Source organism: Peromyscus californicus, unplaced genomic scaffold, assembly GCF_007827085.1.
Source record: "Peromyscus californicus insignis strain IS unplaced genomic scaffold, ASM782708v3 Scaffold_5__1_contigs__length_169319896, whole genome shotgun sequence".
Taxonomy (NCBI): Eukaryota; Metazoa; Chordata; class Mammalia; order Rodentia; family Cricetidae; genus Peromyscus; species Peromyscus californicus.
Genome location: NW_026294573.1, coordinates 43648840 through 43665630, shown reverse-complemented (window position 1 = coordinate 43665630; position 16791 = coordinate 43648840). Strand labels below are relative to the sequence as shown.

The 16791-nt window shown below is 53.0% G+C and overlaps 1 protein-coding gene across 1 annotated transcript in view; it reads left to right on the top strand.

Moving 5' to 3' along the window:
- The window catches only part of Slc1a7 (solute carrier family 1 member 7), a 45565-nt gene that overhangs the window by 11970 nt on the left and 16804 nt on the right, over positions 1-16791 (top strand). The window contains exon 3 of the mRNA XM_052717844.1: positions 13370-13585. Within this exon, the coding sequence (XP_052573804.1) occupies positions 13370-13585 (216 nt within the window). The remainder of the gene's footprint in view (positions 1-13369; positions 13586-16791) is intronic.

Below are 16791 nucleotides of genomic sequence, written 5' to 3'. Positions count from 1 at the left end.
ACTGCACCAGAACCGTCAAGGGACTCTAGGCAGGGTGAGCTTTCGAAGCCTCACAGTGTTCTGATTTTTTTTTTAAACCTGATTGTGTTGGTGTTCAGCCTCCCAGCTGGCTGGAGGGCTGTTGCGCCCCCACTCCAGGGGCTCCTGGCTGTGCCCGAGGAGCCCGTGGCTTTCTGTAGCATCTGCCTCAGGGAATCAGAGGACACAGCCAGCTCCAGTGAGATGCCAAGTCTTATTGTCGGCTCCCACCTCATCTCCGGGATGACCCGCCGACTGGTCCCAAACCAGGCCCTGCAACCAAGCTGGCCACCGAGTCATTGCTAAGCATGCCACATGTCATGGTGACTTCCCACCTTCACTTACACTGCCCCAGACCCTCTCTTCTTTAAAGTCTCACCCGCATTCATGCTCGCGCTCCTGTTTGTGAAATCCTCCTGGCTCCTTATTTGTTGGTAGTTATGGGTGACAGCCTGTCTTGTCACATCTGTAACCCTGGATGTGTCAGAACCACCAGGTAAATGAATTTTCAGTCACATCTGGCATGGCTCATTCCGGGATCCGGGTGCTTTTGTAATGCCCCATGGTGATAACATGCAAGCAAGCATTCCTCCCTGGGGTGGCCGCTTATCCCAACCGGTCGTGGTTCACGGGAAGCCTCTTCCATTAACAGGGTTGTATGCAAGTTCACACCGACTTCTACCTGGTACTCTTGTTGATGCATGAGACTGGAGAGAGGCATGATAGTGACTTCCTTGGAGGGCCTCAGCAGAGGGAGGGGATAGAGCAGGGAGGTCCAGTGAGGGTAAGTCGAGGCCAGTGGGGCTTAGTTGGCATCCATCTCAGCCATTCTCCCACAATCTCTATCTTTTGACTCTTGGACCTCCTTTGTCCAGAATCTACTCCAACCTAGCCCAGGCGAATGCAGCCTACCCTTAGCTGTCTATGTGGGAATCACAGTGAGGGAGAGATGGGTGGAGCTGGGATCCTGCACAGGGTTCCAGGAAAAAGCAGGACCTTTGGGATCCCTCCCTAGATGTGTGTGCTCTCAACAGTGATTTATTTGGGGGGAGGGGTGAAGCACACGCCAGTGAGTATATGTGGAGGTCAGTAGACAGCTTGTAGGAGTCCCCTCCTTCCAGCATGTAGGTTCCAGGGATAAAACTTAGGTCGCCAGTCTTGGTGCCAACCACTTTCAGTCTCTGCCCTCTCACTGGCCCTGGATGGGCATGGGAGCCTGAGCAGCATCTTCAAGATGGGAAGATCACCCTGCTCACGGGGCTGCTGTGGGACGGCATATGGTCAGGCACAGCCCGGTGCATGATGGGCATTGCATACTTGTTTCTAACTTCTTAAAGCGTCTCTGAGGCCCAGGCATTTCATGAAGCCTCTTCCTCTGTTCCTGCTGTCAGGGGTTGTAGAACCTACAGCATACACGTCACCTCCCCTGGGAACTTCTCTTTGACAGAGTGACTGGCACAGCCGTTCATACAGCTCCGAACCTCCCAAATGGCACCCCCGAGTCTCTCCGGTCTCACCATGATTCAGTCCTGGCACCCTCAGGTGCCACTCCTCTTCACGTTTCATGAATTCTCGGAACCACTGTTTCTTGTTTCCCTCTGCTCTCGCAATCCCACAGTCCAGCCACCTTCTCAGTCCCCCACTCCTGGGGACACCCCTTGTCCTATCTAAGTTGGTGGGTCGCAAATCGAGCAACTTCTCTGGCAGCTGGGAGAGCATGTTGGGGTCTTCAGCCTCCTTTGTCTGTTGTATCCAAAGTCTAAGCCTGACGAAGTCTCTCATCTTCGTAACTCGTGTCTCTCAGGGTCCCAGCGCAGGGTCAGCTGGGCCTCTTCCCATCTGGGGGCTCCCCTGTGGAAAAATCCGCTTCCAAGCTCCCTCAAGCCATGGGCAGAAGTTGGTTCCATGCAGCTGTTGGCCTGAAGGCCCAGCTTCTGTTGTTTTTGTGTGCGTGGTGTGTGTGTGTGTGTGTGCGTGTGCGTGTATGTGCGTGTATGTGCGTGTGCGTATGCGTGTGTGTGTGTGTGTGCGCGTGTATGTGCGTGTATGTGTGTGTGTGTGTGTGTGTGTGTGTGTGTGTGTGTGTATGTGTTACTGCTTTGAGACATGGTCTTCTGTAGTTCAGGCTGACCTCAAATTTAATATGTAACCAAGGATGACTTTGAACTTCTGACCTTTTTGCCCTCACCTCCTGTGCACTGGGATTATAGACCTTCACCACCACACCAAGTGCTGGGGCTTAAACCCAGGGCTTTGGACATGCTAGGTAAGCCCTCTCCAACTGAGGTACAAACCCAGCCCCAAGGGCCAGCTTCTTGATGGCTACCCTCTGTCCCCAGCCATCTGCAGCTCCCTGCTTCCTGCCCCCTTCACAGCTGGTTCATTACATGGCTTCGGCTTCCTCAAGGCTGACCAGGAGCCCTCCCTCGATTCTTCTTCTAAGGCAGAGTCACATGTGACATGCTCATGCATGTCATGTATGTCACATGTTACGTGGTCATGAGTGTTACATCCCAGCCCCTTTGTCATGCGTGTTAGAAGCAGGTCACGGGCTGGAGAGATGGCTCAGTGGTTAAGAGCACTGACTGCTCTTCCAGAGGTCCTGAGTTCAATTCCCAGCAACCACATGGTGGCTCACAGCCACCTGTAATGAGATCTGGTGCCATATTCTGGCCTGCAGGGACACATGCAGGCAGAACACTGTATACATAATAAATAAATAAATCAAAAAAAAAAAAAAAAAGAAGCAGGTCACACTCAGACAAGAGGACTGCACAGGGAAGGGGCCAGGGAGGTCACCTTCGGGAGCCTCTTCCTTTCCTCCCTCTCCTCCCATTTCCCTCTTTATCTTCCAGAACAGAGTCCTGGCCTTTGTGTTTCCAAGTCCCCTCCACTCAGGCTGTCCCCGCAGTGAGGTTGGATTGGGTGGGGCTTCTCAGACTCTGCTTTTCCAGAAATTTCTTCTGCAGTAGTGCAGCAGCAGCGTTACCATAGGGACAGGACACACGGAGCAACGGGTGACTCTCATTGCCCAGGCAGGCTCTAGGACGTAGTAGGTGCCTAGTAATGCCCACTAAATGAGTAAAGAGCCACGGGAAAGCGATGGGGTAGAGTTCAGGACAAGTTTCATGGCCAACATTAGAACTGAGTCCTGAGGGAGGTTAGGAGTTGTCTTTTATTTATATTGTTATTAATGGTTATTTTGGAGGCATGAATCCCAGGCTAGCATTAAACTTTTGATTCTTCTGACTCAGTTCAAGCTGAAGCCCAGTGTCTTTTTCTTGAGACCTCCACACCAGAGGTCAAGGTCAGCTTATTTCACTCCGTAGAAACTTCCTGGTAGCTCAGAGGGGTTGTATGGCTGGCCAGCCATTAGCCCTGAGGCTCTGGGTCTTTCTGCATAGTGTCTCCATGGATTGCAGGACCCATGAAGTACAGAAGGCATACGTCCCTGCTCCGGGCACAGAGATACTGTCACCTCTTCCATAAATCCCCCCAAGCACTCATTCTTCACTGTTCCTCAGGCTCCTCAGTGAGCCCCGAGATGAGCACCCTAGGGTGGAGCCTTAGGCCCCACTTCCTTCCCAGGTTTTCTTTGAGGGCCTTTCCTGCCAGCTGACCTCGTGGGCTCTCTGGGTACACTGCCACTAACTTCAGTGACAAGGAAAAGGGTTCGGAGCTTTAGTCTGTAACTGGAAGATTTCCTGTGTCCCGTGGTTGGGACAAATCTCTCCCACTTGTGTCCCCCCAAGTAAACACACAGAGGCTTACATTAATTATAACCGCAAGGCCATGGCTCAAGCATTTAGCTAGCTAGCTCTATGTCTTAAATTAGCCCATAACTATAATCTATGTGTCGCCACATGTTCCATGGCTTTACCTGCGTCCCATTACATGTTGCTCCTTGGGCAGTTCACTGGCGTCTGTCCCCGCCTTCTTCCTGGCTCTCTCTTTGAATTTCCCGCCTGCCTCTAAGCTGTCTTGTCATAGGCCAAATGGCTTCTTTTATCAACCAATCAGAGCAACACATATCCGCAGTGTACGGAAAGACATTCCCCCATCATTAGTCTTTCCTTGCAGAGGTCCCTTGAGCCTCTGCTGCGAATCGGTGCTGCTTTGTACAACTCTACAGATCTTCCAGCAAACCACAAAGGGTGCCCTGTCCCCCGGGCAGGGGGCCCCTTCTCGCCTCACAGGTGCCACTGGGGAGATTTTTCTCGAAGTGGCAGTGAGGGACCCCCCTGTCCCCATCACGAGTGTTGGCACCTCATACCATTGAAAACTTCTGCGTCACATGACAACGATGGTCTGGTGGGCAGCTTCTGCTACAGCATTATCCTTAACTTATGTCGAGGCCCTCACCCTGGGAGGGGTGGGGCTTAGGTGGAGGCCAAGTACTTTGCTGTTCTCAGCTCTCCTCTGCAGTTTTATCCACTCCTGATTCCTTTCACATAGCCCCCTAGAAGCCATCTTTTCCCACTTCCTCCCAATAAGGATGCCTTTTGCTGCACATACCGCTTTCCTTTTCAATTCATAGACCGACAGGAAAAGGAAGAAAGAAACAAAAACAAACACACCCCCAGCTTTCTGTTCCTTTAAGTTCTTGGAGGATACCTTCCTGTTTCTTCCACGAAAACAAATCTGCCTCCTGCTTGTTTTGGTTTTCATTCAACAAAATGTCTAAGAGTTTCCAGCCTGCACCAGTGCCTTCGGGACTCTCGTTAGACTCTTGCCCTGGGGGCTGCCGTGGAACCTCCCCATCCCCAGTTCCTGTGATGCTCCCAGACACACCACTGGGCATTTCTGCACCTGGCACTCTAGAGTACCTCCAGTTATGTTATTGACAACATTCTTAGCCTCTGCCGCGAAGCAGACACAGCGTATGTGCCAACTTACAAGGCAGGGTCTAGCAGATGGGGTGTGTGTATGTGGCCCACGCTGGCTTCACGAGAGCTAACCTTGGGATGTTAACTACGCCTTACTTTCACACATCCACAGACAAGAGCAACACAAAAACCGGGGATGTGGTTAGCCCAACATCTGGATCCAGCCGGAGCCTCCAATTCTTCCCTTGGTTTTTTTGTTTTTTGTTTTTTTTTCCCCAAATCCTCCTCTCCCCTCCTCCAGCTTCTCAAACCAGGCATCATTCAAGGAAACCGAAGCCATGTGTTTGTGATTCACCGAGGCTGAGCATGGCAGAGTGGTTTGTCAGCTCTGCCTCGGAGAGAAGTCATGTGTGTGTGTTTGCGTGGGAGCCTCGTGTGGGTCTGTAGTGAGTGTGGGTACATTCGTATGCCCACATGCAGATCGTTTTCTTCCTGTTTCTCGTCAGATTTTCAACGGATATTTCTTAGAATCAGGAAATCGTGTTTGGTCAGAAAAGCCTCCCCGCCCATTCTCCCCCTTGCTGAGGCACTCGAGTTTGGCAGACTCCACCACACACCCACGTTCTGACTCCTTGGAGATGGGCCTGGGCCAAGCTGTCTTAAAGTCTGGTTTGGGAGCCAGTATGCAGAGCAGTTTCTCTGGGCTCTGTGACAGGCTGCAGGCTGGAGGTGACCACAATCTAAGTGTCAAACCTGGTATGGCCTGATCTTTTGGACTCGGCCCTGAAGTCAGGGTAGCCTTCCTGTGCACAGGCCCCGCCATTCCTTCAGTGGAAGCTGGGGGCCTTTCATGGTCCTTGCCTTGTCAGCTGAGACCCTTGCTGATCAATAGAAAAACCAGCCCAGCTACGTCTGTGGTAGGGCAGACCTTCCGCCTAGAGATTCGGGAAGTCTCTGTCCATCTCAGACACATCTGGTCTACTTGCTGCTCACCTTCCCAGGATCTACTGGGCAACCACCTCCGGGAGGGTGGGTCCAGCTCCCTCATGGGCTACCAACTGCTTTTGGTCTCTCTCAATCACAGCGGTGACCCAGAGATCTGTGTTGTTACACTGCAGGACTTGCTACCTACTAAAAAAGGTCCCTGAGGGCCCCAGGTACTCAGAGCAAGTACCCAAAAATGGTTGGTGTGATTGGTAGCATGTATACAGGGCTGGGGAGGTAGGTGTTTTTGTAAGAGTTCCTGTCGTCCTCCTGCAGAGGCTCACTGTGCCCAGCAGAGCTGCATTCAGACAGCCCAGCCTGAGCTTGGGGACAGACACCCTTAGCCCTACTGGAGGAGTGGTAGGAGGCATGCTCCCGAATACACAGGGCCTTCCCTTCCCTCGGGTGTGGTCTTTCTAGGCCTTTCTAGGTCACACCAGCCTGGTTCTGGACAGCCTGACAGGTGTGTCTAGGAAGTCCCTACTCATGATGGAGACTGTGCCCTCCAATGCCAGGCCTTCTGTACCGCGTGAGAGAGACAGCTCCACAGGAGCCCACCTGGCAATCAGAGGACTGGTCTGTGTGTCTGCAAAGGGCAGCTGTGTCCATAGGCAATCCTCTCCCCTGGAGGTAGATTTCATCCTGGCTCCAGGAAAAGTACCTTCTGGAGGACAAACCGGCCCCTGTGACTGCTGCCCCAGAGTGGTATAAGCAGAGGCTCTTGGGGAGTTTCTGCACTTTGGAAGGAGTGCTGGGACCAGATGGCCCATATTTTAGTGAGCTGGCATCAAGACATCCTGCCTCAAGTCCTAGACAGGATTGCTTGGGGGAGAAGGGGTGTGGCAGAGCCATCTGGGAAGTGGAACCAGGCGCTAACGTGGCACTTGCTGTCAGAGGCCATGGCTGTCATCTGCTGGGGGTGGGTTAGAAAGGCTGACGGGGACCCTCTCACTCATGACCCACACCCCTCCACACACACACCTCCTCACCTGCAGGGTGGACTGCCCATAGCCTGAGGAGTCAGCTGAGGTCAGAGCCAAGGACTCAGCCCAGGGACTCAGGTTCATTCCTGCTCCTCAGGTTTGCTGGTAGCAGGAGTTGTGCCTGAATATTGTGCTGGACACCTGAGTGCCGACTCTGTGACTTCAGTGAGTTGCTTGCAGTGTCTCAGAGAGGTTCATTGCAAGGCGGGATGGCTCTGATGGAAATTACTACAGGCTTTGAGCGAAGGACCCATAGCTCCCTATCAGCCCCAGTATCCCAGTCTGCTGTCCTGCATGCTCTGGGGTTCCTGTCCCAGAAACCCAGTCGCTTCCCCTAAAGCTTTTGTCTCTTTTACTGCCTGTCAACCCTAGGTGCTGTTTGAGGGACACAGTACCCCCCCACTCCCCCCCCCCCCCCCCGCCCTTTCCCAGGAGCACTCAACCTCAGGGCAGGTCTGTGGCAGCCTTGGGCCCTCAGGCTAATGGCCCCAAGTCCCAGGTGACTCATCAGATTACCAGCAAACAAACTGCCAATGTCCCCTTCCCGAGTGCCACCACAGCAGCTCAGCCTTCCTCCTACCCATCTCAGCGTTCCCACTGTCTGGTGCTCAAAGCCAAGTGCAGCCCAGTACTTGTCTGTGTTCAGTTTCATGGTGTCAGGTTTGGCCAGCGATTCTAGCTCGCTGGGGTCCTTCATCCAACACTGTCAGCTGTTCCCTCCAGCTTGCGGTCCTCTACAAATCTGATCCACATGCTGTCGGTGGCCTTGGCCAAGCCATTGATAAAAACAACTAGAAAGGGAAGGGCTGAAAGCAGAACCCTGAAGACCCTGTCTACCGTCTGCAACTGTTGTTCAACTCCATACGGTTGCTGAGACCCCATCTCGTCCCTGAAATTCTAGCGCCAAGTCCCTCAATGTCCAAGACACACAGTACCAGGGAACTCAGCCTGGCCAGGGGACCAAAGTTAGCTCAGGTGACCAGTTCTCAGGGAACCTACACTGGATACCTAAAGTCACCAGAATCCCAAGCCATCCTTACACTCTGGTCCAGAGTACCACCAGGTTTAACATCTCACATCAACCGACTCTCAGGTCTAGCCAGGCCCTGGGCTCTGCAGACCTAGAAGTAAGCCAGACTAAGGCCTACCCTGGGAGAGATCCAGAACGCCTGGTGCTTGCTGAATAACTTGGGCTGGCACCAAACTCTTTGTCCTCCTGCCTTGGCCCCAAGTGCAAAGATTATAGACCTAGTCCATTTCCCCCATTTCGTACTCCTCCACTGCCACCCTGTGCTAGACTCAAGGTCTGGTCTTGGGGAACTGGGATGAGCATACTGTCACAATGTCCTTCAACAGACTGAGAGGCACAGGGTACTTCCTAGGGAAGATGGCTGAGGTGGCCACTGTCGGGGAAGGCCTCCAGAGGACATGATTTCTAAGATGACCTTGGTACAGTGGAGATGAGGCGGGGAGTGGGTGGGGAGAAGGAGGAGAGTGAGGAAGGCCCGCCCAAAGTGGTTTTACACTGTTCTGTGGGTCACCCGAAAAGGGAGGCTGAGGCAGGGCACTCAGAGCCTAAGGTCAGGTACTCTGCAGCAAGGTGTGCGGGTGAAGTGAGTGGGCAGGGCCTCGGGAATCTCCTCCAGTCCGGCCCACAATAGTGCCACTTACTCAGAGTTATCTGGTCCACAATGGGGATCACAGGGCCAACCTGGAAGTCGATGTGCAAGTCAGATGAGGTGCTTAGGCAGCCTTCCCCTTCATCAGGAGCCTGGCAGTCAGGGTCTCCCTTCCCCCACCCCTACAGATTGAAACAGGCTGGGGGCCAGCCCAGCTCCCTACCATCTCTATAAGCTAATGTCTGTAATCACCTCAATCTCTTGATCCCCAATCCCTGGGCACGCAGTAGTGAACCAGATGGCTTGGGAGGGAGATGTGGGCCTCTGGACTCCCATCCTCCCTGGGGCCTTTTACTGACCCTAGGCACTCCTGAGAGCATTCAGCTAAGCCTGGAGTGGGACAGATAACACAGTCATTGTCCCTACCCTAAAGACAGGAGGAATAGCTGAGGTCGTCTCTATGGGACCCACTATTCCTTCCGTAAGCCTTGGTCTAGCATCCCAAGAGCTGGTCATCTAGGCTCTATTTGATTACTTCCTCAGTTGGCAGGCTCACCACCACAAATCTACAGGATTCAGCTATGGACAAGTCAGAACTCTGAGAGCTGAACTAAGAAGGGATTATGTGGGCTGAATCACCTGACAGTCATTATCATCCCAAACTCAGCCTTAGACCAGTACCTTCCCTACTGACAAGAAACTCTGGAGAGAGGGGTCAGGAACCCCTATTCCAGTCTTGATGCTAGAACTTACTTCCTGAGAAGCCTGGCCAGGCATCTCTTCAGCCTGAGCTCCGTTGTCTTTATGTGCAGCTCAGACTCAGACTGCCCAGTATGATAGCCACTAGCCTGTCAAGCCCTTGAAATGCAGCTAGTCAATATATTGATTCATCAATTAATTTTAATTAAAATTTAAAACCTGAGCAGCATAAAAAAATTTCACATTGATTATTCATGGCAATAAGTTGGATATCTAGGTTAATGTATTATTAAATAGATTACATATTTCCTTTTCCTTTTTTTTCATTGAGACAGGGCCTCACTTTGTGGTCCAGGCTGGCTTGGCCTTTTTGAACTTTTTAAAATTAATCAAGGGCTAAGGGAAACAGGCCTATAATTCTAGCACTTGGGAGATTGAGGAAGGAGACTGCAGAGTTTAAGGCCAACCTCTCAAAATAAAAAATAAAGGTAACTATTAGCAAATCTAAATGACAGATGGGTCTGACATCGGGATTCCTCAGGGTGACACTGACTTACAAGGCTGTTGAATGGTGGAATTAGGCAGATACTCAAGTCTTTGGGGAGCTGAACAGCTCCTGGCAAACTGCAGCTTCTCTGGCAGCCAGGCAGAAAGTCTGGGGCTGTGTCTTCCACCACACAAGACATGCTTGTTCTGGACATAAGAAAGAACGCGGAGAAATAGGAAAAGCAAAATACCAATGGCCCTTCTCCCTCCACAGACTGCCCTCGCTCTTCAGCCACACGTGTGCACACGCGTCCACAAGGCTTAACACGTTTCCAAGTACCAATATGGCCTAGCTTGTCAGTTCTCAGAAAAAAAAACATTTCAGCAGTGCGGCTCTAACGCAGAAGTTCTCAACCTGTGGGTCACGACCCCTTCGGGTCAAACAACCTTTTCACAGGGGTCGTATATCAGATGTCCTTCATATGAGATAGTTACGTTGTGATTCGTAACAGGAGCAAATTACAGTTATGAAGTAGCAATGAAAATTATTTTATGGGGGCTGGAGAGATGACTCAGTGGTTAAGAGCACTGGCTGTCCTTCCAAAGGACCTGGGTTCAATTCCCAGCACCCATATGGCAGTTCACAACTGTCTGTGGCTCCAGTTCCAGGGGATCTGGCATCCTCACACAATTACACATGCAGGCAAAACAACAATGCACATAAAATAAAAATAAATAAATTTAGAATAAAATAAAAAAGAAAGGAAAGAAAAGAATTTTATGGTTGGGGGGTCACCACACTTGAGGACCTGTATTAAAGGGTCACAGTGTTAGGAAGGTTGAGAACCACTGGGCTAGAGTCTCAGCTCTCAAAGAACACATCAGCAGGAGGAACCCCAAATACCAAACGGTAGAAACTTACACTCCAGTCCTTGTGCCCACCAGTTTGAGGAGTGGCACTGCTCTCACACAGGCTCTGGGTTCTCCTGGCACTTTCCTCCGTCCTGCTGGCCACTGCCATGGCCTGCAGTCGCCTTGGGCACTGCCAGCGCCTTGGGGAGCTGCCTATTCCCTTGGCTCTTGTCAACAGCGGCTGTCACCTGCCTCACTTCAGGTCACCGGTCCCATTGGCTGGATGGGGGTGAGGTGGGGTGGGTAAATTCTGAGCAGGGCTGCATGGCCCTGTGTGGAACTCTCCTCACATCTTTGCAGACAATGGTGCTCTCTGGGGTTGGGCCACAGTGCCCTCCAGTCGTGACTGCATTTGTATCTTCTCCCTGCATCCCCCATCTAGATATCCCAGTTGGTAACACCTCACTAGGTCCCTTCCTCAGGAACCTTTGTCCTCGGGAAATCTCATTCTCATCGTGCCCCTGTCCACAATCCTTCAAGCTGTAAGCCTGGACTGCAAGTCAGAGAGGGATCTGTTTCCCAAGATGCTCTGGGGCTCCCTGAAGCTAGATCTCGTCTCCACTTCATATTTCATTAGGAGAGTCTTTCCAGGCACAGGCCTGTCCCTAGGGTGGCTGCCCAGCACAGCGGTGCATAGACATCTTTTTGTCTGAAGTCTGGAATGTTGCTTCTGCCCATTTTAGTGGCTCCAGGGGAGCCCCCTATCCTGGGAATCTTTTGTCCTATCCCCTTTCAGCCCAGGCAGATGCTTTTAGACACAGTACCTGGGAAGCAATGGCCACTCCCTCTCCTCAGCACCCCTTGGTGCCTCCCAGGCCCCCTGAGTCACTCAAGGCCACCGACGATCTGTTTTCTTGGTCCTGTCACCACACCTCACACAGACCCTGACCTCGCTGAGCAGCACGGTGTCCCCACACTTGGAAGTCTCCCGTGCCCCCTGCCACCCGCTCCTGTTGGCCCCATCTCCCAATCCTCCCCACCTTGGAGGAACTAGCTCCAGTGCTGCCACCTCCAGGAAGCCTTCCCTGCTATCTCAGCTAGTGGCCCTCGCTCCCCTAATAGAAATTGTCCTTCACTGTCACCTTCCCTTCAGTGCAGATTTGTCCAGCTTCCCTACTTCCTGCCAGAGTAACTACTTCCTGAGGTCAGGGACAGGATCCAGACACTAAATCAGACAAGCCTAGAGCTGGCCTGAGTTCTGACCTAGCAGGACACGAATGTAGGTGAATTAGGCCCTATCCTCTCTCAGGAACCGGCTCCCCTTTGGCCTGCAGCAGGTGGACTTCACCACAGGTCAGCTGAGGGAGGGCAGAGGTAGTCTTCCTTGGATAATGGTCACGGCAGCCTTGTTTCCTCTGGCTGACAATCCCATTACTGGCCTTTGCGATTTATGTCTGAGATCAACCCTAAGCTCATCACTAGCATATGGCATCCTGGCAGAGGAGGAGAAAAGAGATTGTGCACCCCTCATTCCTTCTGTCTTCCCTCCCTCCCTCCCTCCCTCCCTCCCTCCCTGAGTCACTCAAGGCCACCGATCTGTTTTCTTGGTCCCTCCCTCCCTCCCTCTCTCCCTCCCTCCCTCCCTCTCTCCCTCCCTTCTCTTCCTTTCTGCCTGACACCATGGAGCCATGCTCTGGGCCTGCCCTGGGCTGGCTCATGCACCTGGTTCAGATCCCAGCCTACCCTGTCAGGGACACCTTATAACAACTCAAAGAAATGGGGTGGGGACAGGAGAAAGTGCAGGGACCAGGAGAGGAGGTTAGACACCATGAGAGGCCTCCAAGAGAAGGGACCTTTGCCCTGGGACTAACGAGAGGACCAGTCCACACCCAGGGCCAAGCAGAGCTGCCCAGGTCTCAGGGATAAGGCCTGTCCTACGGGGTGGGCACTGGCTGCCGCTGGGTATAGGGCTGACATTGAGAACATGAGGAACAGGGAGGATTATCTGCTCTTGTTTACATGATTAAAACCAGACAAATACTTCCTTTATCTGAAAGAATGAAAGGGCTTTGGAGGAAAATCCTTTTGGCATCGAAACAAAGCGCAGGCATTTCCTTAATTAATCTCTCGACTCCCTCCCCCAAAGCAGAGACACCTTCAACACTGGCCAGGCAAGGGGGTGGTCTGGCTGAGGTACACTCTGGAAGATATGCCTCTGTGTTCTCATGTGGAGAGGGGGATCTTGGACCCCTAGATGGAAGAAAGTCTTGCTTGTCAGGGTCGCATGGCCAGCTGGCAGGCTAGGTCACTGTCTCCCTCACACATTAGTTCCTTCAGTAAGCCTGTAGTGGCCATCCACTCCCTGTCAGCTTTTTTGTGGGCATTGGAGACCCACAAAAAAGTCAGCCATGTCCTTTTCATGTGCAGTCAACCTTGTGATCGCATTAGGCAGGTAAACACACCATGACAACCAGGGTCACGAGAGAAGAGGCTGGGGGAGCCCCAGGACAGACTCCTACCATCAGCAGTGTGAAAGGACTTCACTGAGGAAGAGACATGGCCTGGCCCTGTCTCGTGAGGAGTTGGACAAGTATAGGGGCTTCTGAGAGGGACCATGCAGAGGGAACAGCATAGGTAAGGATGCAGAGGTGTGACGTACTGGACTGGAGATCCGGGTTCCAGAGAGAGAGAGAGAGAGAGAGAGAGAGAGAGAGAGAGAGAGAGAGAGAGAGAGAGAGCAGAGCAAGGGAGGTTAGGAGCCTCAGGACTGGTAACCCAGAGGGAGACTTCCTGAAGCACATGAGGATACAGGGCTTAGTGGCAAGGGAACCACAGTGAGCATACTGGAGTTTATGGCCAAGGTCTTGTACCTCTCACAAACCTGACCCACCTTACCTTCCAGCTTGATGTCCGGCCTTGCCTCCCTGGACGCCAAGACCTCCAGCCGCTTGGGCATCCTCACTGTGGCATACTACCTGTGGACTACCTTCCTGGCCGTCGTTGTGGGCATCATCATGGTCTCCATCATCCACCCTGGTGGTGCAGCGCAGAAGGAGACGACCGAACAGAGTGGGAAGCCAGTTATGAGCTCAGCTGATGCCCTGCTGGACCTTGTCCGGTAACTTTCTGTCCATATGTTCTTGGAATCCCCAGGCCTGGCACAGGTCCCCTGTGTGGCCTTCAGAGGGTACACAGAATGTGGGACTCAGGTCAGCTCTAGATTGTATGTGGCCACATGAGGCAGGATGAACCCTGTGACCCTCTAGTACACTGGTGAACACGTCCCTGTCCCCGGCCCCTGGGCTGTCTACTAGATTCTGCTCTGCCATCTCCATGGTTGGGGACAGGTGAGGGAAGACCGGGCTGAGAAGGGCTGTGAGCTAACTGATCCCACAGCTGTTGTGGCCACCCAGCCTGCAAGGCAGGACGCCAGGAGTTATGGGTCCCTCCTTTTCCCCATTGGTCCCTTTGCCCTAAATGAGAAAACAAGACTCAAAGAAGCAGAGTAGCTTTCCCAGTTTATCTAGCAGCGAGGTGAGGCACCAGTACTCCATCCAGGCTGCCTGGCAGCCAGGACAGTGCCTTTGTGGAACCACTACCTTAGCCACAGTGCCATGGACCTGAGCCTGCTCCCTGCCTGTCAATTACCCTCCTGGCCCTCACCAGTGCCAGCTCTGGGCCCAGGCCTGGATCAGGAGACTCAGCCTCCACCCTGCCCCTACTCTAGGAGAGAAAGTCTATGGCATGCAGACCCACTTCTAAAAGCCACAGGAAGCAGGTTTGATTTTTTTTCTGCAGTGGTGGTAATCCAGCCTAGGTTCTTCTGCATGCCGGGCAAATGCTCTGCCGTTGAGCACAGCCCCAGCCATAACTTTCAAATACAGGAGCAGCATGGTTCAATGTAGAAGGCTCCTCTAGCCACCAGAAAGGCTATGGACCAGAGTCAAGCAGGGCAGGAGAGGAAGGCAGAATTGGGATTGGCACAGGGTGGTGGCCTTTGGATGGGACTGGGAAGACTGGCACGATTAGCAGGAACACCATCAGGAGTCAGGAGCACGAGAGTAAGGGTGGGCGAGGTGGGTGCTGCTGGCTGTGGCCCAAGCATCTGAGTGGATAACATGTGGTGGCCAGGCCAGGGGAAGGTCTGCAGCAGGCACGAATTTGCCACAGGAGAATTTGAATTTCTTGGGTGGATCCAAGCTGAAGATGGAGATTTTGAAATTAAGGTAAGGCATGTGGCCCTGAGGATGGAGGGCTTAGCCCAGGACATATGAGTGTGTCAGGACTGGACAGCCCCTGCACACAATCACACTGGAAATGGCCTGTGTCTTAGGATTTTATTGCTGTGAAAAGACACCATAACCATGGCAACACTTATAAAGGAAAACAGTTAACTGGGGCTGGCTTACAGTTCAGAGGTTTAGTCCATTATGGTCATGGTGGGAAGCATGGTGGCATGCAGGCAGACGTGGTGCTGGAGAGGTAGCTGAGAGTTTATATCTGGATGGACAGGCAGCGGGAAGAGAGAGTGATACTGGGCCTGGCTTCAGCTTCTGAAACCTCAGAGCCCAACCCCCAGTGACATACTTCCTCCAACTGGGCCACACCTATTCCAACAAGGCCACACATCCTAATCCTTTCAAATAATGCCACTTCCTATGAGCCTAGGGGGGCCATTTTCATTCAAACCACCACAGCCTGGTGGGCTCAACTGGCTGACTTGCTCTATGGATTCCTCCCAGGCCCCCCTCACCTTCCAATCAGTTTAAGATGTAAGTCCAGGCCAATCTGATACCAAAGCCCCAGATGCATCAGTTCGACACAAATCCTGCCCTTTCCTTGTGGATCTGATTCTGGTTTGGGAAAATGCAGTGGGAAGTTTTTTGCTTGTTTGCCCCACCTACTCCACTCTGATAGGAGGGTACACAGGAAGCCCCTCTCCTGGGCATGCGTGCGCTGCTTTAGGCATCCCCTGGTTGTGTTTCTTCCCGTGTTTCCACGGGTTCTAGCCCTCCTCACATTGGGCTCTCCTGCTAAAATAATCCCTGTTCCATCGGGGCATTTAGAATGCTCCCTTCAGGCGACATCTGTGGTCAACCCCTAAGCCTGGGTTACCTCTGGGCTGCCCTCTTGGTTAGGGTCCATTCTGTAAGAGCTGGCCCATGGAAAGTATGTTTATCGTTGCTGGACGTGCAAGCCTTTCCCAGGGCCTTGCACAAGCCTCTACAAGCCTCCACATTCCTCCACATTCCTCAAATCCTGGGAGACACAGCCGCCGGGGTCCCGGAGTTAGAAAGGAACATTCTTCCCGCCACAGCCGCCGGGGTCCCGGAGTTAGAAAGGAACATTCTTCCCGCCCTCATGGGAACTGATGGCTGCACTCAGCATCTCTCCCTCTCCGTGGGGGTAGCTATCCTGTGCGTCAGTGAGCTGCTGCTGTGTAACAACCCACCCCAAACTGATGGGCTTGAAATGTCAAACTGGGGTTTGCAGTCAGCCCGAAGGGTCTGCAGATCCCGACTGAGCCCACTCAGGGTCTGCAGGAGGTGGAAGGTCTGGGTGACAGGGACCTGGGGTGGCTTGGTTGAGACAGTTCTGCAGGCTGCTCGTGGTCTCTGTGCTTCGAGGCCAGTCCTATTTCCTCAGAATGGCAACGTCCCTCATTGTGGGAAGAAGCTGGCCTGGGCACTTTCTTACCATGAAGGTTGAAGGGATGGAACTGAAGCACGAGGCTTCTGTAAGCCAGGTGACATGACATCCCACACCATGGCTTTGAATGTCCCAAGACACCAGTGAGCTCCAGCTTTGGTTCAACCTGTCAACCTCTGGTGTGAACTCTTGGCTCTAGCACACGCTCGTCCATAACATCTCCGAGCTAACACGTCCAAGCAAAAGGCCTCAGCCCCACCCACCTCCCTCCACACCGCCCACTCTCCGGCCCCGCATCCACTCCTCTGAATGCTGTCAGCTCTCCCTTCAAAACCAGACCAGACCATGGCCCTTCGAGGCCGTTTGCCGTTCTCACTGCCACCTTCTGTTTGAATGGCCAGTGGGCTCCCCTGCTTTCCCTCTGCTCCAGTCTGATGTGTTTTCAGCACAGCAGCTCAGTAAGCCATCCCTTTGGTGTCCTACAAGCCACCCCCTCGGTGTCCATGGCTCGCCTACAAGCCATCCCCTCGGTGTCCATGGCTCGCCTACAAGCCACCCCCTCGGTGTCCATGGCTCGCCTACAAGCCACCCCCTTGGTGTCCATGGCTCGCCTACAAGCCACCCCCTTGGTGTCCATGGCTCGCCTACAAGCCATCTCCTGTGTCCATGGCTCAC